The sequence below is a fragment of the Erythrolamprus reginae genome, chromosome 7 (assembly GCF_031021105.1).
Source record: "Erythrolamprus reginae isolate rEryReg1 chromosome 7, rEryReg1.hap1, whole genome shotgun sequence".
Lineage (NCBI taxonomy): Eukaryota > Metazoa > Chordata > Lepidosauria > Squamata > Dipsadidae > Erythrolamprus > Erythrolamprus reginae.
In genome coordinates, this window is record NC_091956.1 from 46,868,783 (window position 1) to 46,894,508 (window position 25,726).

At 38.3% G+C, this 25,726-nt stretch overlaps 1 protein-coding gene across 1 annotated transcript in view; it reads left to right on the forward strand.

The window, feature by feature from the left end:
* The window catches only part of WDR17 (WD repeat domain 17), a 157,100-nt gene that overhangs the window by 83,128 nt on the left and 48,246 nt on the right, over nucleotides 1–25,726 (forward strand). Inside the window, exons 10-18 of the mRNA XM_070757477.1 lie at nucleotides 3,597–3,679; nucleotides 6,475–6,561; nucleotides 8,277–8,441; nucleotides 10,252–10,454; nucleotides 10,553–10,702; nucleotides 15,243–15,373; nucleotides 16,102–16,227; nucleotides 18,029–18,184; nucleotides 24,552–24,616. Coding sequence (XP_070613578.1) covers nucleotides 3,597–3,679; nucleotides 6,475–6,561; nucleotides 8,277–8,441; nucleotides 10,252–10,454; nucleotides 10,553–10,702; nucleotides 15,243–15,373; nucleotides 16,102–16,227; nucleotides 18,029–18,184; nucleotides 24,552–24,616 — 1,166 coding nt within the window. The remainder of the gene's footprint in view (nucleotides 1–3,596; nucleotides 3,680–6,474; nucleotides 6,562–8,276; nucleotides 8,442–10,251; nucleotides 10,455–10,552; nucleotides 10,703–15,242; nucleotides 15,374–16,101; nucleotides 16,228–18,028; nucleotides 18,185–24,551; nucleotides 24,617–25,726) is intronic.

Sequence of the window (25,726 nt, forward strand, 5' to 3'; positions counted from 1 at the left end):
AATGACTCCCTGTCCAAATAGGGTCGCAACTGGTGCACCAGGCGGACCTGTGCAAACGCCCTCCTCGCCACAGCCGAAAGATGGTGCTCTAATGTTAGCTGTGGATCGAGGAGGACGGGCAAGTTATGAACCGAGGGGTCAGCGATTAACACCCCCCCCCCAGGGTAATAGACGGACAGATGGAATTGTCCTTGGGAGGCAAAACCCACAGCCACTCCATCTTGTCAGGGTTGAGTTTGAGTCTGTTGACACCCATCCAGACCCTAACAGCCTCCAGGCACCCACACATCACTTCCCACTGCTTCACCAACTAGACACGGGGTGGAGATGTAATGATGTATTTATTTCCATGGAGAAAGGATGATTTTAGCATTGGTTTGGGAACAGAGGAACTTTGTAGAGACATGGTTACAGAATTTGGCAAGAGAATAAATTTTTATACACTGGGTTTTTTTCCTATCAGAGATAGATTGGAGTTACATTTGGAGTTACATTTGGAGAAAGAATTTTGGAGTAGAAATATGTTTGACAATAACAACAGCATTTTAAATTTTATATTTTTATTTTTTCTTTTATAATTCCTATATAAAGGAATTATTACTAATTAGGTTTAGTAATTTGGCTAATTTGGCAATATGGTGAGATACTATTTGGCTTTCCCCCCCCCTTGATTTCATTATTGGAAGTTTTTGGAGTTTTTTTTCATTAGAGATTCTTTTTAGTGGGCATTTACTATTAAATAAGGTTAATAAATATACATGAAAATTGATATGGAGGAGATATGGATCAAAATTGGAACAGCTTGAAAGGTGTTTTAGTTAATAGCATATTAGTGCAATACAGTATAAGAAACTTGAGCAGCTATTTTTTGTCCAGATGTCAAAAGTAAAGGAGGTAACATTGAATCTGTATACCATAATCTTAAAATTGATTTATTGTGAAGCAATTTGATGTTGTTGGTATTTTATATTGTATTGTGATTGGAGAGAAAAATAAAAAAATTCTTTGCTGACAAAAAGAAAGTCAGCACATCTTGGGACACTTCAGTTACCTTAGCTAGCTCAACTAAGTTTTCAATTTGCCCTAAATTTCTCAGACCATTTGCTAATTATTTCATTTTTCAGGCAAGACAAAGACATGTCTCTTGGATTTTATCCTAATCAGCAGAGAAACTAATTAACATCACAGCATTGAAAAATTTGAAAAGTAATAATATCATTTTGGGATTTCAGATTGTGAAACAGCATAATATACTTGTATGTGTGCATTAGATGTCAGGGTAGTCAATGTCAACAACTTTAGAGAAATGTTAGGCAGGCTTAGTTAGATTGAAGTTCTCGGATCAAAAGGATAGCAGAAGACTAGGAGTTTCCATTTCTTCTCTATGTTGTATTCCTTTTAAATTCTATCAATCTAATATATCCACAATGGTTTTCCAATATGTCCCTCCCTCATTTCTCATTGGAATAATTTGCAGTTATACTTCCAGAATCTATCCAAGAAGATTTTTAACATGTGTCTAGTTAAAAACACATGTAACTTTCTTTATCTTATGTCAGAGTAAAACATCTGCATACATTATAAAGAATTACTGATAAATGTGTGCCGTTAGTTGCTGTATGTTGCCTTATTATCAATACTGTATTTATATTTAGAATTTTTGAAATTATAGACAAAAAGTAGGTATTTTCCATTTCTTCTCTATGTTGTATTCCTTTTAAATTCTATCAATCTAATATATCCACAATGGTTTTCCAATATGTCCCTCCCTCATTTCTCATTGGAATCATTTGCAGTTATACTTCCAGAATCTATCCAAGAAGATTTTTAACATGTGTCTAGTTAAAAACACATGTAACTTTCTTTATCTTATGTCAGAGTAAAACATCTGCATACATTATAAAGAATTACTGGTAAATGTGTGCAGTTAGTTGCTGTATGTTGCCTTATTATCAATACTGTATTTATATTTAGAATTTTTGAAATTATAGACAAAAAGTAGGTATTTACTGCATATTGCTTACATAGTCACACATATTTACTTTATATTTTGTTACTAGAATATAAAAACCTCTCTAAGAAATTGCCTCAGTTCAAGTTATCTGAACTTCTATATGGGTATGAATTTCAGAATTCTTCACTGATGGGCATCTAGTGTGTAATTCTACTTGTAACAGCACTTTATATACCCCAGAGATGATTACATCCATAGCTAGTCTATGAGAGAAAGACTAATGGTATACAGTAATTAAATATAATTGAATTTAAATTTCATTGAGTAAGTTTCCTACTTTTTTCTTAAAGAGCATCTTGTACCCCTTAAGATGCAACAATATTCCTAAATGACAGAGTCTATAGTTATGTACTTCATTCAGTATATAATAAAGAATCAAATCTTTGCAGTTTCAGCTAGCCGTGTTGTTTCTGGTCTCACGTTGGAAACCTGGATATGTATTTTAAAGCCCACCACTGTACCCCAGAATAAAATACTATCATATTTAATCCGTAATTATATTTTAAAGATTAATTTAAGAATTTGATATTACTATATACTGTATGTCAACTGACATACAAATTCCAAGTTTTAATTGGCAATTATGTGCTTTAAAACTACTTTATTAAGAAATTTAACCAATAAACATGTATAATTATTCCATAATTATAACAATTTGGGGTCTGTACATATAATTTTGTTCTAACATTATTTATAAGGCTATCCCCAAGTGCTTTAGACTATTTGGAAACTCAAATATAGCATATTTTTCCAGTAATTAAAGAGGTCAGCTCTTTTTGTAAGTCCATGTGGTAGTTTCAGATGTTGCTTGGAGCAGTTCTGTCATGCCTTTTCATGCACAACTGATATGCTTCATAATTTTTTCCGTCTCATATTGAAACAGCTACGCATGTGTTTGCATGCCTGTATAACTGGAAACAGCTTCCAAGGCAGCTGTGCTTCCCTGAAAAAAAAAGATGGAACTGTTTCCACGTTTTAAAAATAAATGTTGTGTAAATGTGCTTGGAAATGCTCCCTTTTAAGAATTTTCACCCCACGTTGGTCATTCACTCAGTCCTTTTTTCCATTAAATGACAAGTATTCTGTTTAGAAAACATAAATATTGGAACATACCAGATTAAAGATGATGCAAATATTATATAATTGGTAATAAAATAATAATTAGAAATGTCTAAAATGTCAATGTAATTGATTTTATAGACAATAAAACACATTTAAAGAAACAGAACTATACTAGTAAGCTAACAATTGTACATAAAATAAATCTGTACAAACCTATATATTTAATTAATAAGGGGATTACTAAATATAACAGTGACTTTTATTGAATGAATAGTGAAGTAAAATATGTCATTTCTTCCACTACCACTTCACCACACAAATAGAATCTAGAAGAAAGGACTTTCCCAAATTTTCTATCTAACACAGCTGATGAGAAATGAGAAAGACATATCAAAGTCAATATGGTAATTAAGATATTTCTAGGACAAGGAGGAAGGTTCATAGATTCATGGATAAATAAGATAAAAAGAAGTGAACTATTTCTTATAGATAGGCATTTTACTTTTTCTTTTTTTTTAAGCATGGGAAGAATGGAATCTTCTGCATTGCATGGAGCCATAAAGATTCCAAAAGGATAGCAACCTGCAGTGGTGATGGATTCTGGTAAGTCTCATTTGAAACCAATTTGATTTGCCACCCAATTCTGTCTAATATAATTATACTTAATTGTATGGCATTGTAGGAAATAATAAATTGACAAGTCATTTTATATCCAGGAATGTCAAGTTTTTCCTCCAAATATGCATATGATTAAAATTAAAGAGTTTGTTTATTTGTATGATTAGACTTATACCTACTGCAATCTTGGTGGTATTGTATGTCACTATAGATATACAGTGATCCCCCGTTTATTGCGTCCCCAACCATTGCGAACAGGGTACTTCGCGATTTTTCAACCCGGAAGTCAAAATACCATCTACGCATGCGTGCGTTTTTTCTATGGGCACGCATGCGTAGATGGCAACCGGGAGATCAGCTGCTGGGTGGCTTTCCTGGGTCTTCCCCCTCTTGCTGGCGTCAGCGAGGAGTTTCCCCACCGCCCACGCAAACTCCTCGCTGCCGCCCGCCCTTCGCCCGCCCACGCCGTTCATTCTCGCCGCTTTCGAGCTGAGTCCTGAAGCGAATTCGCTCCCGGACTCGGCTCGAAAGCGCCGAGAGACAGCGCCAAGGAACGGCCTGTCCACGCTGTCTCTCGGCGCTTTCGAGCCGAGTCCGTGAGCGAGTTCGCTCCCGGACTCGGCTCGAAGGCGGCGACAGACAGCGCCAAGGAACGGGCCTGTCCACGCTGTCTCTCGGCGCTTTCGAGCCGAGTCCGTGAGCGAGTTCGCTCCCGGACTCGGCTCGAAGGCGGCGAGAGACAGCGCCAAGGAACGGGCCTGTCCACGCTGTCTCTCGGCGCTTTCGAGCCGAGTCCGTGAGCGAGTTCGCTCCCGGACTCGGCTCGAAGGCGGCGAGAGACAGCGCCAAGGAACGGGCCTGTCCACGCTGTCTCTCGGCGCTTTCGAGCCGAGTCCGTGAGCGAGTTCGCTCCCGGACTCGGCTCGAAGGCGGCGAGAGACAGCGCCAAGGAACGGGCCTGTCCACGCTCTCTCTCGGCGCTTTCGAGCCGAGTCCGTGAGCGAGTTCGCTCCCGGACTCGGCTCGAAGGCGGCGAGAGACAGCGCCAAGGAACGGGCCTGTCCACGCTCTCTCTCGGCGCTTTCGAGCCGAGTCCGTGAGCGAGTTCGCTCCCGGACTCGGCTCGAAGGCGGTGAGAGACAGCGCCAAGGAACGGGCCTGTCCACGCTCTCTCTCGGCGCTTTCGAGCCGAGTCCGTGAGCGAGTTCGCTCCCGGACTCGGCTCGAAGGCGGCGAGAGACAGCGCCAAGGAACGGGCCTGTCCACGCTCTCTCTCGGCGCTTTCGAGCCGAGTCCGTGAGCGAGTTCGCTCCCGGACTCGGCTCGAAGGCGGCGAGAGACAGCGCCAAGGAACGGGCCTGTCCACGCTCTCTCTCGGCGCTTTCGAGCCGAGTCCGTGAGCGAGTTCGCTCCCGGACTCGGCTCGAAGGCGGCGAGAGACAGCGCCAAGGAACGGGCCTGTCCACGCTCTCTCTCGGCGCTTTCGAGCCGAGTCCGTGAGCGAGTTCGCTCCCGGACTCGGCTCGAAGGCGGCGAGAGACAGCGCCAAGGAACGGGCCTGTCCACGCTGTCTCTCGGCGCTTTCGAGCCGAGTCCGTGAGCGAGTTCGCTCCCGGACTCAGCTCGAAAGCGCCGAGAGACAGCGCCCCCCGCACCCCCAACCCGGGTTTGGGGGGCTGCTAGGAAGCCCTCCATGCCGGCGGCAAACAGCCGCGCCGCCCCCAATCTTCGGCTCCTCGCTAGCGCTGTGGGAGTAAAAACACCATCTGCACATGCGCAGATGGTGTTTTTACTTCCGCATCGCTACTTCGCGAAAACCCGCTCGTTGCGGGGGCTCCTGGAACGGAACCCTCGCAACGAGCGGGGGATCACTGTAATGCCTCTAAAATAATTAGATATTTACCATATAGAAAGGCAGCATGGTGGGGGGCTGATCAAATTTCTGAGGAAAGATTTTTCCAAAAGCCACTGCCCCAACAGGAAAGCTACTTGCTTCACTTCATGGAAGTAGGTTATCACAGGCTCTTTCAAAACTGGTTGGAGAAGATACTCTTGCAAGTATTCTTTTGCCAAGCAACATAGGGCTTTAGTTTTGATTTTAAATTGCATTGAGAACCTAGAGACCAGCAGTATTAGTCTTATAATGGTGATAATGAATATAATTCTGAATTCCATTTTACAAGACTGCAAAATAATGATATTTTTTCTGTTAATAGGTGTGTATTGTGAAAAAAATATGAGGCATAGAATTCCAGCCCTTGCATGCCTTCAGATAAAGTAGAATTGAAAGAAAATGAATGGCCCAAGTTGACCTAGGGACTCTCTAAATCAACATTTTATATCCCCTGCATCTTTTATGAAGTTTATAGTATAGGCATAATTTCATAATATAACGCCCGCTTTGGGATAAACTAGAGCTCTGTTGCTAAATCTCCTTGTCAACTTTTTTAAAAAAAATCTGGCTATATTTTCTGATGAAATGCAGACTTAATAAAATGTCACGATGTAAATTGCATGTTACTTTGAAAAAGACAATGATACAAATTTATCAGTAACTTAAATACTCCAGAGGAATGATTTGTAAGTATTCACATATATAATGCATTATAGGATTGTTTGGTTTGGTTTGTTTGGTTTGTTTCATATAGTTGAAAGAATAGACTTCTTTTTTATATATTTCTAAAAATTGTTAAATTAAACATTTATTGCAGTAACTTTACTTGCATATTCTGATAAAAATCCAATTGATGTCTGATATGTTTTTTCATGTTGTAATTCAGCATTATTCGGACAATTGATGGCAAAATTCTCCACAAGTACAAACACCCTGCTGCAGTTTTTGGCTGTGACTGGAGTCAAAACAACAAGTGAGTTATTATTACATATAGTTCCTTATATATTTATTTCATAGCACTAAAAACAATTACCACTCTCATCATTGTTTCATTAATCGTGACATGCTCCAGTTTTTAACAATTATAAACAAGCATTTGTAGACTCAGTTAATTTAATTTTATCTTTGTCTCATGATAACTGGCAGTTACAACTGCTTGCTTAGTATATCAGATTGGAATAGATGCTATGAGAACATATACTATAATGTTTTTTTTAAAAAAAATTCAATGTAAAAAATGGATGCCATGTGCTGTGACATCAGAATTTTGAAAGTATGCTTTGTTTCACCACTTGAAAGAAGCTTTGCAAGCAAATAAAATCAGCTATGTTGACAAAATTGTTCAAAAATATGTTTAGACTTTAGTTATACCAGCTTTGGGTTTTTTGATTTTTGGTTTTGCATTGTTCAATAGTTTCACAATTTTGACAGGATAAAGATGAAAATAATTTTTCCTCTGATATTTTTTATTTTATTTATAAACATTGCTTAATTTTGTTCTGCATCCATGGCCAATTATAATATACACAAATCATGAAATATAATGTAAACCCATATTGCAACAAATTTTTCCACTAAGAAAATTAGTATTATTTTCAACTGCATGTGGTAAAAAAGGAGTTCTCTCAACTATTGTTGAAAACTATGCTAGCCAATGTTTGTGCTGTACTAGTCTACAGAAAAATGGCATTTAGAAATGTTAGACTTTAGTTTGTGTATTTACTATGTTTATTGAAAGCAAATATTTCAAATGACTCTATATTTAATTTTATAAATAGTTTTAGTAATTTTTCTCTATACAGTTTGAATAGTCTCAAGTGTACATTGTGCTGGAAGCTCAGAAAATCACTCTAAGCAAAACATTTACTGAAAGATTTATTGGAAATAGTAGGACTTGTATGCTTCCAAAATATTTTTAGAAGGTACTATGGAATAAATACTGCAATATGCAGCACTTGCATTTGGGTTTTTTTTGGATTTTCTACATATCTAAGAAATACATTTCCTTTAATGAATCAGTTAATTAAGGCACTGTCTTTAAGGCACTCCTTTAAAATAATGCAACTTTTTTCAGGGTTGCAGGGAAACCTGAAAAAAGATGTGGCAACTTTAATTAGGCGCGGCAGTTGTATACCTATGTATCCCAAAGCACTTCTAAAACATTTTAAAGCTCTTATAGTTCCAGAAAATAATTATTACAAAGGCAATTGCACAAAAAACATTTCAAATTATTTTCACACTGGTATAGCATTCTAGGAAAAATTATTAAAATGTCAGAAATTATTACTAGGAGATAAATGCAGTTCCTCTTCAATTTGGTTATCTATTTTATCTATTTTTTCTTTTATTTTTTTTAATGTTTTAATTTATGAGCCACCCAGAGTCATTGGGAGTTGAGTGGCATACAAATAAATCTCCGGGGTTTTTTGACCCTGTAAATGTGGTAAATAGAATGAATAAATAAAAAATAAAGTTAAATTTCTGTATTTAAATATTCAAATAATGATTTGTAACAATTCATGTTTTGAATAAGCAAAATATCCCTCCTTTCTATTTTCTATAGTAAACTTGGATAATTGTCTATTCCACATCAGCTTTCATATCTATTCCAATACTTCGTAACCTTGATCTCAGCTATTTTAGAAGGTGAAATTCAAATATAATTGAGGGCTGTGATTTTTCTTACAGAGATATGATAGCAACCGGATGTGAAGATAAAAATGTCCGTGTTTATTATCTAGCAACAAGTTCTGATCAACCATTGAAAGTATTCAGTGGGCACACAGCAAAAGTATTTCATGTAAGATGGTCTCCCCTTAGGGAAGGAATACTTTGCAGTGGTTCTGATGATGGGTAAGTATGTTTCTTTTAAATTTATGTCACTACATAGAAGTCGATTTTTGTTTACAATTATTGAATTTAATGAAATAGTTACTTTAGTTTTAGTAAGGGATGGAGTATTCATAATAAAAGATGTTCTGAAAGCCCATTGCTTATAGTGTAGCTGTCTTTTGCTCCTCAAGGAAACTGGCGTTTTTTACTATAATCTTTCCTGCAATGCCTGTGTTAGAATAAAGTGTATGTTGTAATGCATTAATATTTGTGCTCTGGAACCTATTCACAGAATTCCACTACTGTCATCATTTATCTCACTAGCATAAAGGTAAAATACAGTATCTCTGTGTGCGCACACATGTACATTCAAACATTTGGCTAAAATTCAAATATCAGGATAAATTCTGTGAAATTCAAATCTAGATAGCAACCAAAGTGCTTTCATTAATAAAAATTGGAATTGGTGCTCGTTCTTTAGGTTAGTACTGAATGAAACTTATTAATATTTGCAATAATGTTTTAATGATTGTCTGAATTCTACACTATACAATAATTATTTGATGATTTCCATAATTAGCCTATGTTATATATCTGATATCTATGATTTATATGTAGGAAAGGCAAAAACTGGTTTCTCTAAAGATTGCAAAGAAACAAATTGTATTGTGATTTTGGCATTTTTACTGCAGCCACTATGATTTCAAACTATGATTGATTTATTTATTTATTTATTTATTTATTTATTTATTTATTTATTTATTTAATTAATTAATTTACATTTCATAGTATGCTGCCTGTCCTAGCAACTTAGCATTCTATGGTAACACAGCCAATAAAAGTCAATGGGAGGATGGATATCATCAGCTGAATGCTTTCATTCAGCATCTTTCAAGGCTACAAGAAACTGGCAGTTTGCCTCTAATTATATCAGAATGAAGGCTAGGGAAATGTTAGAAAGGTATTGTATTATTTTATATTAGAGTAAACTGCCAGAAGAAGAATAGACAAATCAGGCAGATAACGATTGTATGTAGCCAAAAATACAATTTGCATCTATGGTATTTAATAGCTACATAGCTTGAACAATGCAATTCTATAATAGATAGTTCTATTATAATTATGTAGTTCTATATCACTTTCATCAGCCAAGTCGGAACACTGGTCTTATATAATTACTGGTCTTATATGTCCTTTTGTGGAATATCCCAATCTTTATGGCATTTGTTTTGAGTTGTAAATATGATATCTGTTCCATAACCTTAAAAAGCAGGCCTTTAGAAGATTTTAGCAACATTTATACATACATTTAGTAGACATAGGTCTCACTTAAAATAAGTAGGACTGAATACATAAGTGTAGCATGACAGTAGGAAAAAGCAGCAGAGAAAGACATGTTTCTTTTCTCTCCAGTAGAGAAAAGTAAATGGGGTGGAGGCTATAAAGTTGGAGAAATGCTTCACATAAAATTGTGAAATGTTGATTCATATAGGTGTGAGTAATTAAAATTAAAGATAAACTACTCTATGTCATCTGTGACAGAATGAATATTATCACAAGTTCCTTTAAAAAAAACCCATTATTTTCAAATACCAGTGTGGATATGGCAATTCCCCTGACTATGAAAAATCATTACTTTGGAACCTCAGGTCTTAATTTTTCACTAAATTGAAAAACTAAGATCACGTCCCTTCATTTATAGTAAGATAAAACTCAAGAAACAGGGTGCTGCAACAAATTCTCAAGATTCTTCCATTCACCACAACTAGGTTTGTGGTTTTATCTGGAGATGATCAAAATATTGCAATAAAATGCCATCTTTTTTTTATAGCACTGTTCGGATATGGGATTACACACAAGATGCTTGTATAAATATTCTTAGTGGGCATACAGCACCAGTACGTGGATTGTTGTGGAATACAGAAATACCTTATCTATTGATATCAGGCAGTTGGGATTATACAATCAAAGTATGGGACACAAGAGATGGTACATGCCTGGACACTGTATATGATCATGGTGCAGATGTTTATGGTAAAATGTTTGATTTTATGTTGTACATTTTATATTCCTTTTGAAAATCCTATTATTTTAAAATATCGCTTTGAAATTCCTTAATTCCTTTTCTTTAGGATTAGCTTGTCATCCTAGCTGCCCCTTCACTCTGGCATCTTGTTCCCGAGACTCAACTGTGAGACTTTGGTCTTTAACACCTCTGATAAATCCTCTCCAATTAAGCATCTTGGCAGACAGATCATGGGATGATATAATTGGAAACATTGGTGGGTACATGATAACATATTCTTACAGCTTTTGTGAAAGGCTATGAAACATCTCTAGTACATTTATTTATTTATTTATTTATTTATTTTATTTTGTCCAATACATAATACACATTGAAGAGAATAGATATGTAATAATATAAATAAAGAAAAGAATAGAATAAAAGATATAAAAGTATAAGTGAACATATTTTAAAGGAAGAAAAGATAAATGAGATAAGGAGAGACAATTGGACAGGGGACGGAAGGCACACTGGTACACTTATGCACGCCCCTTACTGACCTCTAAGGAACCTGTAGAGGTCAATCGTGGATAGTCTAAGGGAAAAATATTGGGGGTTAGGGGTTGACACTACTGAGTCAGGTAATGAGTTCCACGCTTCGACAACTCGGTTGCTGAAGTCATATTTTTTACAGTCAAGTTTGGAGTGGTTGATATTAAGTTTGAATCTGTTGCATGCTCTTGTGTTGTTGCGATTGAAGCTGAAGTAGTCATTGACAGGTAGAACGTTGCAGCATATGATTTTGTGGGCAATACTTAGATCGTGTTTTAGGCGACGTAGTTCTAAGGTTTCTAGACCTAGGATTGATAGTCTGCTTTCATAGGGTATTCTGTTTCGAGTGAGGAGTGAAGGGCTCTTCTGAGGAAGTATCTTTGGACATTTTTAAGGGTGTTGATGTCCGAGATGTGGTATGGGTTCCAGACAGATGAACTGTATTCAAAGATGGGTCTGGCAAAAGTTTTGTAGGCTCTGGTGAGTAGTGTGAGATTGCCAGAGCAAACAACTCTAGAAGCCTTTTTGGCGATATTGTTGCAGTGGGCTTTGGCAGTTAGATAATTTGATATTAGTATTCCAAGGTCCTTTACTGAGTGGGGGTTGGCTGTGAGATTTTGTTTATTCAGTTTATATATGAGGTTCGGATTCTTTTTGCCGATGTGGAGGGTAGAACATTTGCTGGTTGATATTTGAAGTTGCCATGTGTTAGACCAGTGTGAGACAAAGTCGAGGTCTTTTTGGAGAGTAGATGTGTTGTGAGTGGTATTGAAAAGTTTTACATCGTCAGCAAAAACAACACAGTTGCTTGTGATATGATCGCAGAGGTCGTTGAAGTAGAGAATGAATAGAGTAGGTCCTAGTACGCTGCCTTGGGGAACGCCACTTTTAACCGGGACGAGGTGGAAATGGCGCTTCCAATTTTGACAACTTGTTGCCTGTTTGACAGGAATGCAGTAATCCAGCTGTGGAGGAATCCTGAGATGCCATAGGATTTGAGTTTTAGGAGTAGTTTGTCATGGACCACTGAATCGAAGGCTTTGCAAAAGTCAATATAAATTGCATCAATGGATTTTCCTTGATCTAGGTGGGTAGTCCATATGTTTTTGCAGTGAAGTAGTTGAAGATTGCAGGATAATTTCTTTCTGAATCCAAATTGTTTGTTAGAGAGTAGGTTATTAGATTCTAAGTAAAGGATGATTGATTGATTTATAATTGATTCCATGACTTTACATGAGATGCAGCATAGCGAAATTGGTCTGTAGTTGTCAACGAGAGAAGGGTCTCCTTTTTTGAAGATGGGGATGACTACTGCTTTTGACCATAGCTTGGGGAGTGTGCTGGTTCGGCTAAAGCTGAAGAAAGTTTTTTTAGGAAGTATGCACAAAGACCATCTGGTCCAACTGATAGAGAAGGTTTAAGGTCTCGGATTGCTTTTTCAACACCGTCTATAGTGAAGTCTACTTGGGTTAGGTCGTTGAGAGAGTTTGAGGTGCGATTTGTGAAGATGGGGGATGAACCATTACTGTTAACGAAGACAGAGCCAAAGAAAGAGTTGAAGAGGGTAGCTTTGGATGGATCGTCATGGTATTCTTTGTTGTTGAGTCCAACGAGAGGTGGAATAGGTCTAGAGTCTTTGAGTTTGTTGTTGACAAAGTTGTAGAAGGCTCGGTTAGATTTGGTGCAAAGGAGATTTTCATCTTGTTTGCTGTGGTAGTTGAGACATTCTGCTTTTATTTCTTGGCAAATGCTTTTGTAGCATCTTTTGAAGTTGGTTACTTGGTCTTTTTTATTTTTACGCCAGAGAGATCTTTTTTTGGTTTGTAGTTTCCTTATTGAGACAGGTAAGTTATTTTTTGTTTTTCTCCTGGTTGAAGTTAGTGGTACATGTAGTCTGATAAGTCTTTTAACTTGTAGTAAGAATGTGTTGTAGAAATCACCAATAGTGTTGCAGTTAGAAAACATAGTTTGCCAGTCGAGAATTGAGAGATTGGCATCTATGAGTTCGTAGTTGGTTTTCCTAAAATTGTACTTAGGAGACACATTATACAGGTGAAAGTTATCCTGGTGTAGATTGAGATTGAAGTTAATTGTACTATGATCACTGTTGGAAAAAGATTCTTTTACATGCAGACCATAGATTGCGCTTTTGCTATTACAGAATATGAGGTCAAGACAGCTGTTAAGTCTAATATTGTTTAATACTAATTGGTCAAGTCCCAGGCTAGTGACGGCATTGTATAAGGTAGTGTGGATTGGTTCTGTGCTGCATTCATTTACAGTCCAGTTAATGTGAGGTAGGTTGAGGTCACCAAGGAAGATAATGGGGTAAGGGCAGGAGGTTGCCCATGTTAGTCAGGAGCTCTGTAGCATAGTAGGAAGCAAAGTGTGGTATTGAGGGAAAGATCACATATCATGGTTTCTGGGAGGATAAGATCATGTGCAACTTGGATGTTTTTTAGATTGAGTGATTTTTTGTAGAATATGGCTACACCGCCTCCTCTGCGGGATTCACGGTCAGACCGAAGAACAAGGTAGTTACTTGATGTGATGATGGAGTCAGGATAGGAAGTATTTAGCCAAGTTTCACAGACAAAGATCAAATCAAATAAGTTGGTGTCTAGAAGGAGGAGGAATTCAGACAACTTGTTAATTATACTTCTTGCATTGATTAGTTTACATTTGAGATTGAGTTTGGGTTCTGGGTTGAAGTTGGGCTGAGTTGAGTTGAATTTAAATTGGAATGGATTGAGGTTGGATTGAACTGAGGAAGTAAGTGACATGCTTTCCTATACTTGGTTGGAAGTACTAGGGATGACAATTTGTTGATGAGGGGTGGTGGGTTGGGAAGTGTGGGATAGTTGAGGAGGGATGGGATTTTTGAAGGGAGGGTTATAGGTCTTGGTTTTGATGCATTCATTGCAGTAGTCTACGTATAGGTTGGTTTCACCAAGCTCAAGACATCTCTTGAGTTTGGCCCATAGTTCACGTGAGCGAATGCGTTGAAGTAGAGTTAGATCTGGTCTGGATCTGAGTTTGTTGTAGTTGTCATTATTTCTGGCGATGGAGTTCATGGTTTTGATGAACACTTGTTTGGCAGTTTCATTTTTGCAGACTGTCCTACAGAAATGAGGGGCCTTTGATCCATCGCTGTACTTGTAGTGTAGTGCCGTTTCTAGTAACCTCTAGGATGTCATCAGGGGCAAAGGTTTGTGGATGTAGACGGCGGATGATGTTGTGTATATTTGTTAAATCAGATTCCCCATTTTCCTCAAGGCCAAAAAGGATGGCATTCTGTCACTTTTGTTCATGCTCCATGGCATCTTTTACAAGAGTAGGGATGTCAGTAGTTGAGCTTGCAGATAAAGATTGTGGAGGACTTGGTGGAGTATAGACAGGTGGTGGTGGGGTAGTATAGTGTATTTGTTTTGGTGGTTTATCTTTTATCAGATCTTGGATAATTTTTTCAATGGAAGCAAGCCGTGGTTCTATGTTCTCTGTGTATGATTGTTGAGTTTTTGTTATTGCTTTTAGGGAGAGGATCTCGTCAGATAAGTTGTAGAGTGAGTCAGGTTTGGGAGTACAAGATGAGCAGAAATAATAGAACGAGGAATTATCTTGAAGAAAGGAGGCAATTTGCTTATTTATGTTAAGGCAGGTGTGGTGAGCTAATTTGTTGCAGGGCTGGGATTTTTTGGATTCTTCTTGTATAACAATTGAGTCATTGCACTTAAAGCATAAGTTGCTGATGTTATTTGCCTGGGAGTTTTGAGCCTTTTTTTTGCCAGGCATATTCGGTCACTGGGTATAGTGGTATCTTGGTACTCATCATTAATTGGTTCTGGAAGGCACGATGAATACCAAAAAATGATGAGTGCCAGATCAGTTTTTCCAATAATAATGGAATAATGTAGTGAATCACAGGGCAGCCAACACCAACAAGTTCTAGTGTGTGCATTGAGTACCAATAAATGTTGAATACCATGACCACATTTTTGCATAAGTTTCTGCATACATTTCCTGTATGTATCATTCTGATACCCATTAATCATTCTATTTTTTTGCCTTGAAATATTCAGGATAATTGCCCATATCACAGAACAATATAAATGGTGAAATATGTTGATACTCTACAGTGAGTACCTAGGTGAAGTTGAGAGGGAAAGCAAACAAAGTTTGGTGTGTATAATTATCTTAATCTATGAGGTAAAATATATATTGATTTTATGTTAAATTCCCTTTTCAAAAATTATTGTTTTTAATAGATCGTGCGGTTGAAATAGGTGTTCCTCCTTTGCTATGTGGGAAAGCATCTAGAGATATTAAACAAGAAATAGAGAAGCTAAACAATAATCCTCGAGGAAGAAAGTTAAGATGGTTTTCAGAATGTTTATCAGTAAGTATTAATTTTTTTAAAAAAATGTATATGTACAATATAAAATTTCCCTTAATAGTCTCTATTTACTGTGTATATATTAGTATTGAATTTAGGTTCACTGAAATCAATTGGTAAAATCAGAACATAAGTATGTAGATTTAAGTGGGAATTAAATACTGCAGATTTGAATCATTCTAAACAATTAAACTCTTTATATGTAATATAGAAATCCTTGTTTAAATCTGCAGTTTTCTTTGTTATTTGCTATCTATAGAAATATTTTATTATGAAGTCTAAACATATCTGAAAATTAGAGAGGGAAATTTAAATTGTATAAAGACTTCATTATGTTTTTAGGATAGAATAAAGTGTACATAAATAATCCAACAATGCTAGTAAATATTTTGCAATTATATAATTTATTTATTGAAATCATATCTTCACTATATGACATTTACATTTACACTATATGACATTTACACTATATGAGCAACTAGTTCTTCTATTACCAGCATGCACAGAAAAATTAGTTCCAACCTAAAATTAAAAAAATGTTATAGTGACAGAAATAGCAAAATATCACAGATTCTTAGAAATAAAGAGCAAATTATGGAGCCTCAGTCAAGTATTATATTGACTGAGGCTCCATAATTTGCTCTTTATTTCTAAGAGCACCTTGAAAAAGACATTAATTGCAGACTGTATTCTAATACGGCATATTTTCCTTTTTTAAAAAATAATTCTAGCCCCGAGGAGGCAGTAAAAACTTATGGGATCTGGTTGCAGTAATAAAGGGTCAAGATGATAGTTTGCTCCCACAGAATTATTGCAAAGGAATTATGCATATGAAACATTTGGTTAAATTTAGAATGGTAAGTTAAGTATTCAGACTTATATCTTTGTATCATTTTTGGTTTTGCAGTGTCTATGTAGCCATAGTTTTTCTCACAGACCTGCAAAAATGTATTTGCATTGCCACATGAGCCTCCTTCCTTCTGTTTGTTGGGACTGAGCAGAGAGAAAAGGCAAGGTAATATAAGTGGAATCTCGCTGAGATTTCAACATTTCAGCTTTTAAGTGGCATTTCAGCTTGTCCTTATTTCTGATTATTTTCTCTCATTTTCTTTCATAGCAAAGGAGAACAAAACAATAATTAGGCAGCAAAAATGGCAAAGTCCTTCCTTTGATCGCTCATTGCGAATTAGAGTGATGCACTTTGGGGACTAGAGTACTTTGGCTTCAGTCCTGTGGGGAGTCATCCAAGGAGCTGGGAACTCTTGCTAATTGGAGATTGTCTGCCCCCACATTTCTAGAGAAACTGTTGAAAACTGCCTTCTCAATTAAACTGGGCAGAAACTTAATTTGACAACTTTATTGGCACTGCTAGGACCCAGAATGCAACATCAATTACAGACCGGGGTAGTTTGAGGGGAAGAAACATCACAGTTACTAAAAATGTCATACAAAAAAATAGGCAAAAAAATATTTGTAACAAAATTCTTTAAACAGTATGGATGGAAGAAACATTTGAAACCCATTGCTCTCTCTTTTTTATATATCTCTTCCTTCACTTGAGCCATCGAATAGCAGTGATTATAGAGCTTAATGTTTTTTAGGCTATATTTAGTTTAGCTTATGTTTTTCTTTATTAGATTAAGCATGGCAGTTACAGATGATAATCAAATCCTTAGTGTTCAAATGTCAACATATATAACAACTATTCTGAATTACTATGCAGATTTTACTACTTTAGTTATACAAGAGTAGAAGCGCCATGTTTATTTTTATTTTTCAGAAGAATTTTCATTGTAATGAAACTTTTTTATTATAAAAACTACAGCATTATGTTGAATTAATGCAATTTTTTAAAATAAATATTTTAAATCAACAGATCAAGCATTGGCTTTTTATATATGCTACATAAATTACAGAAACATTACTTTTTATGCAGTTAATAATGGACCACCGTTTTGTACATTTTAAAGTATCTACATCTGAAACATTTGGGATTTTTCTGCAAAGGATTATTCTTAGAGGAACAAAAATAAGATTCATTTGAGTCACAAATAGAAGAAGATTTGCTTGGGTACCCATTTATATCAAGCATTCATTCTGTCTTTTGCATCTTTCACATAATCATAGTAATATTAACTACAGTATGTGATGAAAATAACTCATATATTAAGAAAACAGCTATGCATAAAATGGAAATTACAGTTTCTTTCTAACTTAGGGAAAATATGATATTCTACTGAACTGTTTCTTTGATTTAAAAAAACTACAAATATTTTTGGTAGTCTCCCATATCAGATCAAATCTAAAAAGATTTTGGAGTCATTTTTCAGGGTAGATACGTTAAGAATGATAGGGCAAGATTCTCTCCAATTGTTTCCTCTTTCAGCATCCTCCCACCTAATTTCCAAGCACCTTTTCTTCCCTGTCTGCTCTCATCTACCAAAACTGCTGATGTCCTACTTTTTCCTATATCCCCCCCCCCCACCGAATTACTTCTATACTACCCAGAACAAAACAGCTTCATTTTGTTATGCATACAAACCAAAGCAAATGTGTTTAGGCATGGCTTTCTGAAATATTTAAATGTTCAGAGCAGTTCATGCCTGCAATGTTTTGTATGTGTCTTAGAAACAATTCATTTTGGTTTTATCCTTATAGTCCAAAGCACAAGAACTTACAACAGTAAAGATGTCTAAATTTGGAGGAGGCATTGGTATACCTAGCAAGGAGAAAAGGCTAAAAGAAGCAGCAGAGATACATCTGAGACTAGGTCAAATTCAGAGATACTGTGAACTTATGGTGGAGCTTGGAGAGGTAAACGCCTGGACAATTTTACAGTACATAAATATATTATACTAATACTAATAACATAAATCACTTTAAAAGAAAATATTGGTGAAAGGAGAGCAAAAGGCATTGCAAATAGTCTAAGAGGTAAGAGTTAATTTTAAATAATTGAATAGTGGGCAATCTGTCAATTATTATTTTTATATAAATGGTCTTCTCTTTCTATTTTTTGCATTTTTAATCAAAAATATTTGAGAAAAATCTATCTCTGACTATGTATTTTTTGGTTACTTTAGATAATTTATACAAAAAAGATACATTCCATTCAGTTATACTTTAAACCAGGGGTCCCCAACCACCGGGCCGTGGACCAGTACCGGGCCGCGGGGCATGTTGCACCGGTCCGTGGAGTCAGCAGCTGCTGGCCCTCATGCCGCCACCCCCTCCCTCCAGCGCTTCGCCTCCCGCCGGGCAAGAGGCCTCGGGAGGCAGGTTCTGCCGGCCACAGGACGATGGACGGGACAGAGGGGTGGGAAGGACCGAGAGGCTCAAGCCTCTTTTGGCTTCTGCCGTGGGGCGCTTTTGCGTTTTTGGCTGGGGGGAGGCAGGAGGGCCAGCCTGACCCCCTCTCTCCAGCGCTTAGCCCCCGCTGGGCAAGAGGGCTTGGGAGGCAGGTTCTGCCGGCCACAGGGCGATGGCGGGAAAGAGGGGCGGGGAGGACCAGCACCCCCATGCTTAATCCCGCCCCCAACCACACCCCTTTCTGCCCCCACCGGGCCATAGAAAAATTGTCTTGCTGAAACTGGTCCCTGGTGGAAAAAACGTTGGGGACCACTGCTTTAAACATATAATTCTTTGATGCTCCTACCCCACCCCCCAAAATGGTATTTGACTTGTCACAAATACTGTCAATTTCATATAGTTTTTAAGGCATTAGGCTATAAACTGGGAATTCTAGTCCTGCTTTAGGCACAAACCAAGCTGATTTTGGACCAGGCACTCTAGGAAGGAACCCTATGAAGGAGATAATGCCAAATCACTTCTGCAGGGACCTAGCCAGGCAATCATTAAAAGACACTAAATACTGTGTGGATCTTCTGAGACAGTTCAAATATTTTTAATTTTTATATTAATTGTTACTAAAATACTACTTTTTCTATCTTTTTTATTGTTAAAAAAGTTAAACTAACTATATAATGATTATTAGAAGTAATAATCCATCAGGAAATACCTAATTGTCCATCAGACTATCTCTTGAAGTAAATACAGGGTCGTCGTCTCCCCCCCCCCCAATTCTATCTTGGACAGTGAGATATACTACTTTCTTTCCTGACTTTTGTTTTCTTACAGAATTCTTTTATAAATATAACTGAAAATTTAATGTTATATTTTAGCTGTCCTGTTAGAAATAAGTAACATAAGTACTTATGATACCTAAGGAAGGCCTGGACAAACAAAAAATAAGAAATTACAGACCAATATCCTTACTAAATGCGGATTGCAAGATTTTTATGGCAATTCTCTCAGAAAGATTAAAAAATATATTAAATAAAATAATCAGCCCGGACCAAAACGGATTCCTACCTAACAGACAAATCTCAAATTGTACAAGGACAGTCCTAGATATCATAGAATATTGTGAAGTCCACCCAGGAGAACAAGTAGCCCTGGCATTCCTGGACGCACAAAAAGCTTTCGATAGTGTCAACTGGCAATACTTAATAGCTGTAATTAAAGAATTGAAACTGGGAACCGAATTTGAAAATATCATTAAAAACACTTATACAGTAGAACCCTGACTTACGAGACTAATTGGTTCCAGAAGGAGGCTCGTAAGTCAGAACGCTCTTATGACGAAACATTGTTTCCCATAGGAAACAATGTAAAGTCAATTAATCCGTGCAACAACAAAAAAAAACCGCTGCCGCCGAACGCGGAAGTTAGCGTTCAGAGACAGCTGCAAAGCGGTGCGCGTGTTTTAAAACGTCAGAGCCGGCCTGGGGGGCTCGGGGAGAAGCCCCCGAGCCCCCCAGGCCGGCTCTGACGTTTTAAAACACGTGCGCCTCTTCGCAGCTCTCTGCTGAATCCGGAACGCTAACTTCCGCGTTCGGATTCAGCAGACAGCTGCGAAGCGGCGCGCGTGTTTTAAAACGTCAGAGCTGGCCTGGGGGGCTCGGGGGCTTCCCCCCGAGCCCCCCAGGCCGGCTCTGACGTTTTAAAACACGCGCGCCACTTCGCAGCTGTCTTCTGAGGCCGGAACACTAACTTCCGCGTTCGGTTTCAGAAGACAGCTGCAAAGCAGTGCGCATGTTTTAAAACGTCAGAGCCGGCCTGTGGGGCTCGGGGGGAAGCCCCCGAGCCCCCCAGGCCGGCTCTGACGTTTTAAAACACGCGCGCTGCTTCGCAGCTCTCTGCTGAATCCGGAACGCTAACTTCCGCGTTCGGATTCAGCAGACAGAAGCGAAGCGGCGCGCGTGTTTTAAAACGTCAGAGCTGGCCTGGGGGGCTCGGGGGCTTCCCCCCGAGCCCCCCAGGCCGGCTCTGACGTTTTAAAACACGCGCGCCACTTCGCAGCTGTCTTCTGAAGCCGGAACACTAACTTCCGCGTTCGGTTTCAGAAGACAGCTGCAAAGCGGTGCGCATGTTTTAAAACGTCAGAGCCGGCCTGTGGGGCTCGGGGGGAAGCCCCCGAGCCCCCCAGGCCGGCTCTGACGTTTTAAAACACGCGCGCTGCTTCGCAGCTCTCTGCTGAATCCGGAACGCTAACTTCCGCGTTCGGATTCAGCAGACAGCTGCGAAGCAGCGCGCGTGTTTTAAAACGTCAGAGCCGGCCTGGGGGGCTCGGGGGCTTCCCCCCGAGCCCCCCAGGCCAGCTCTGACGTTTTAAAACACGCGCGCTGCTTCGCAGCTGTCTGCTGAATCCGAACGCGGAAGTTAGCGTTCCGGATTCAGCAGAGAGCTGCGAAGCGGCGCGCGTGTTTTAAAAGGTTGCAGCCGGCCTGGGGGGCTTGCCAGCCCCCCCCAGCCCCCCAGGCCGGCTGCAACCTTTTAAAACACGCGGGATACGAGCGCCAAGGAACTGTCTCCTGAAGCCAAAAGTGGAAGTTAGTGTTCGGCTTCAGGAGACAGCTCCTTGGCGCTCGTATCCCGAATGTGAGCTCAGGAGGCGAACAAAAATGTCGCTCCCCTCCCAGCTCTTATCTCGAGTAGCTCGTAAGTAGAGCTGCTCGTATGTCGAGGTTCCACTGTACAACACAATCAGCCAGAGCAATAATCAACAATGACATGACGGAACTAATTTCAATAGAAAAAGGGGTAAGACAGGGATGCCCAATGTCCCCTTTGTTATACATATTAACCCAGGAAATACTATTAAACAAATTTCGACTAAATAATGAAATAAAAGGAATTAAGATAAAAGACGAAGAATACAAATTACAGGCATACGCAGATGATATTGTACTTTTCCTAGAAGATCCTATAAGATCTGGCCCAGAATTAATCAGAGAAATAGAAATTCGTGGGGAACTCTCAGGACTAAAAATTAATAAGCAAAAAACGATGCTCATGACAAAGAATATGACCATAAAACAAATTTAAAAATTGGAAGAAATTACAAATCTACAAACCACAAAAGAAATTAAATACTTAGGACTAATACTATCAAATAAAACTTCATCTCTTAAAAAAGATAACTATAACAAACTCACACAAGAAACTAATAAAAACCTAGAAAAATGGAAAGATTTGCAACTATCCATGTTAGGTAGAATCGCGGTGATTAAAATGGACATCTTACCCAAATTCCTCCACCTTTTCCAAACTGCCCCTATTAATATCGAACAAATTTTTTTTAAAGAGATTAATAAAACTTTTTCAAAATTTATTTGGCAAAATAAAAAACCCAGAATTCAATTCAGATACCTCCAAGACACCAAAAACAGAGGAGGATTAGGACTCCCTGATCTGAAACAGTATTACACTGCAGCGTGCCTAACGTGGCTAAAAGAGTGGATTAATCTTACTAATAAAAGAATACTGGTACTTGAGGGCCATGATCTACAGTTGGGGTGGCATGCCTATTTATGGAAAGACGATAAACAAAAACAAACTGTTTTTAACAAACACATGATAAGAAAATCTCTTCTTAAAACCTGGTATGAGATTAAAAGAAAATTTTACAACAAAATCCCTAGATGGCTATCTACCATGGAAGCCATAGTATATCCGAATTTGATAGACCCTACCAAGACCATAAAATATAAAGATATTTTACATCCAAATGGAGAACTTAAAACTAAACAAGAATTGGAAATACAAAATTATAGGATGGACGAGTGGACATATATACAAATATAATCAAGATATAATAAGGATCAACAAATACCAGGTATAGCAAATTCCACCCAAACTCTAGACAAGATCTTAACAGGAAACGCTGAAAAACAGATAACCAAACTATACCAGATTTTACTAGAACACGAGAAAGAGAAAGAGATGATTAAAAATCCAATGTTAGCCTGGGAGAAAAACCTACAAAGAAAAATCCATATAGCAGAATGGGAGAAAACATGGAATACAATAACCAAAATTACCCTATCATCAGCCTATAAAGAAAACTATTACAAACTATTCTACAGGTGGTATCTACCACCGGCAAGACTTGCCAAAATTTACCCAGCACTACAAAATGTATGTTGGAAATGCAATAAAGAAAAAGGAACTTTCTTCCATATGTGGTGGTCCTGCCCTAATATCCAAAAAATTTGGGAAGCAATTTACAAATGGTTAAAGGAAATCACGAAGGAGGAAATAGAGTACTCACCAGAGGGGATGCTCCTCGGAATTTGGAAAAAATCTTACTCGAAACAAACCCTTTTTTTAGTGACTCACATAAATACAGCTACAAGAATTGCAATTGCGCAAACATGGAAGAACAAACAGACCCCCAATGTAAATTTAATACAGTGGAACCCCAACATAAGAGCTGCTCTACTTAAGAGCAACTCGAGATAAGAGCTGGGAGGGGAGAGATATTTTTGTTCTACTTACAAGCCCAAATTCGAGATACAAGCGCCAAGGAGCTGTCTCCTGAAGCCAAACGCTAACTTCCGCGTTCGGCTTCAGGAGACAGCTGCGAAGCGGCGCGCATGTTTTAAAAGGTTGCAGCCGGCCTGGGGGGCTCGGGGGGGTGCTTGCAGCTTTCTTTCTTGCTCTTTTTCTTTCTCTCTTTTACCTTCCCTTCCTCTATTTCTTCTTTTCTTTCTCCTTCCCACCTTCTTCCCTCCCTCCCTCCCTTCACTCATTCCTCTCTTACTCTCCCCTTTCATAAGTTTCCTTGCTTCCTTCCTCTGTTCCTGTCCCTTCCCCCTTTCTTTCTTGCTTTCTTGCTTTCTTGCTTTCTTTCTTGCTCTTTTTCTTTCTCTCTTTTACCTTCCCTTCCTCTATTTCTTCTTTTCTTTCTCCTTCCCACCTTCTTCCCTCCCTCCCTCCCTTCACTCATTCCTCTCTTACTCTCCCCTTTCATAAGTTTCCTTGCTTCCTTCCTCTGTTCCTGTCCGTTCCCTCTTTCCTTCCTTCCTTCCCACCCTCCGTCCATTCATTCACCCATTCCTCTCTTGATCGCTTAAAGCCGGTCCCTGGTGCAAAAAGGGTTGGGGACCTCTGTCCTACAGGATTGGGTGGCAGAGAAGTTGAACATATGTAAATTTAAAAGTTTAAGAAAGTTTACAAGTTAAGTGAAAGAAACTTCATTATTCATTTATATGTACATGTACATTTCTTCATTAAAAACATGTCTTTCTGCATAATTTAGACTAACTTTGTGAGTTTTTTGAGGGCTGGAACCAATTAAAATTATTTACATTAATTCCTATGGGGAAAAGTCGTTCGAGATAAGAGCTGCTCGACTTAAGAGCCCAGGTCCGGAACGAATTAAACTCGTATCTCGAGGTACCACTGTAATAGAAAAAATATATACATGTGCAGAAATGGATAAATTGACAAACTTACTTAAGGGAAACAGAATCAACGAAACTAAAAGCATGTGGAACAATTGGCACGAGTGGATTCAAAGGAAAAGATTTGTATAACCTTATACAAAATAGCAGTACAAACCTTAAAAAAAAAAATGAAAATACCATTTGAATGTTTTTACCCTGCTTTGCATTGCATAGTATTAAGTTAATATTATCCATATAACAACTGTAACCGGTAAAAAAGTTGGATAAGACCTGTAAACTGTATAAACAAATTGTGATATATGTATCTATAAAACAATAAAAAGATTTGCAAAAAAGAAAAAAGAAATAAGTAACATAAGTAAAAGTAAAGACTGTTAAACACACACACAATCTGTGGTGGAAGTAACATTAGGCATAATTTATTGTTTCAGTGGGACAAAGCACTATCAGTTGCACCAGGAGTATCTATGAAATATTGGAATAAATTAATGCAAAGGTAAGATGTTTTGTAAAAAGTGTACTGCATGTTTACTTTGACTGTCAGGTTTTGCAGCTGGAAGTGTGTTGCTTAAAGGTAGTTGTTGTTTTGCAGAGTTTAATGTATACTTTTTTGTAAGAAAATATATCACTAAGAATTAGAAATTACGTATTGTAATTTCTCACTTTTTCCATTCCCCTCTACCAGTTAAGAGCAACCAAATATTTTACTACCATACTGTGAGCTTGGCTTATGCATTTTCTTTCAATATCTTTCAGTGCAAATTGGGTACTCTGGGGTGGAGCTCCATTTTCGCTACCCCACTGCGTCCCCCCACCCCGTCCGGGCAGTAGCCCAACCCTACCCTCTACACACACACACACACACACACACACACACACACACACACCATGTATTTTGATGAATGCTACTACAATGGTAGATCTAATGAAAAAATAATATATGAAATGTTTGAAGGAAATATAGATGGTTAAGATCTATGTTGATACTAACTGAGAAACAGCTTGTTAACAACATTTCAACACAGTGGAGGGGAAACTGCTCTCAGAACCACTGATAGAGTAACTACACATATCCTTGCTGAAAAAGACCCAGAAGAACAATTGGATGTATAACCAACACTATCATCCCTACATTAAAATGAGACATTGAACATTAGATGAAGAAGCTGAAGAGGTGGAAAGCACCCAGCCCGGACATGAGACACACCTGAGGGCTAAAGAAACTATAGCAATGAACATCTAGCACCACAGATGTACCAGTTACTAACAGCAATCTCTCCAAGCCATAATCGGTAACACAAAGAAGAACAATGCTGATCGTGAAAGACTCCGTCCCCCCAAAAGACAATATCATCCAATTACCAGCAAAGAACCTGTTCCCCTTAACAGGGAAAGTCCCAGCAGGTATTACACTTGACATGTTACAGGACCATACAAGCACCTAATATGAGCAGAACTTAGAATGGCATTTTTTTTTTTTGCTTCGGTGCCAAAAGGGTACATGTGTGATAACACATGCATGTGTGCCCACACCCATAATGCAATTTCCCCACGCTATTTTCCTGAAGCCTGGGGAGGGAAAAAATGGCCTGCCCTACCCTCTGGA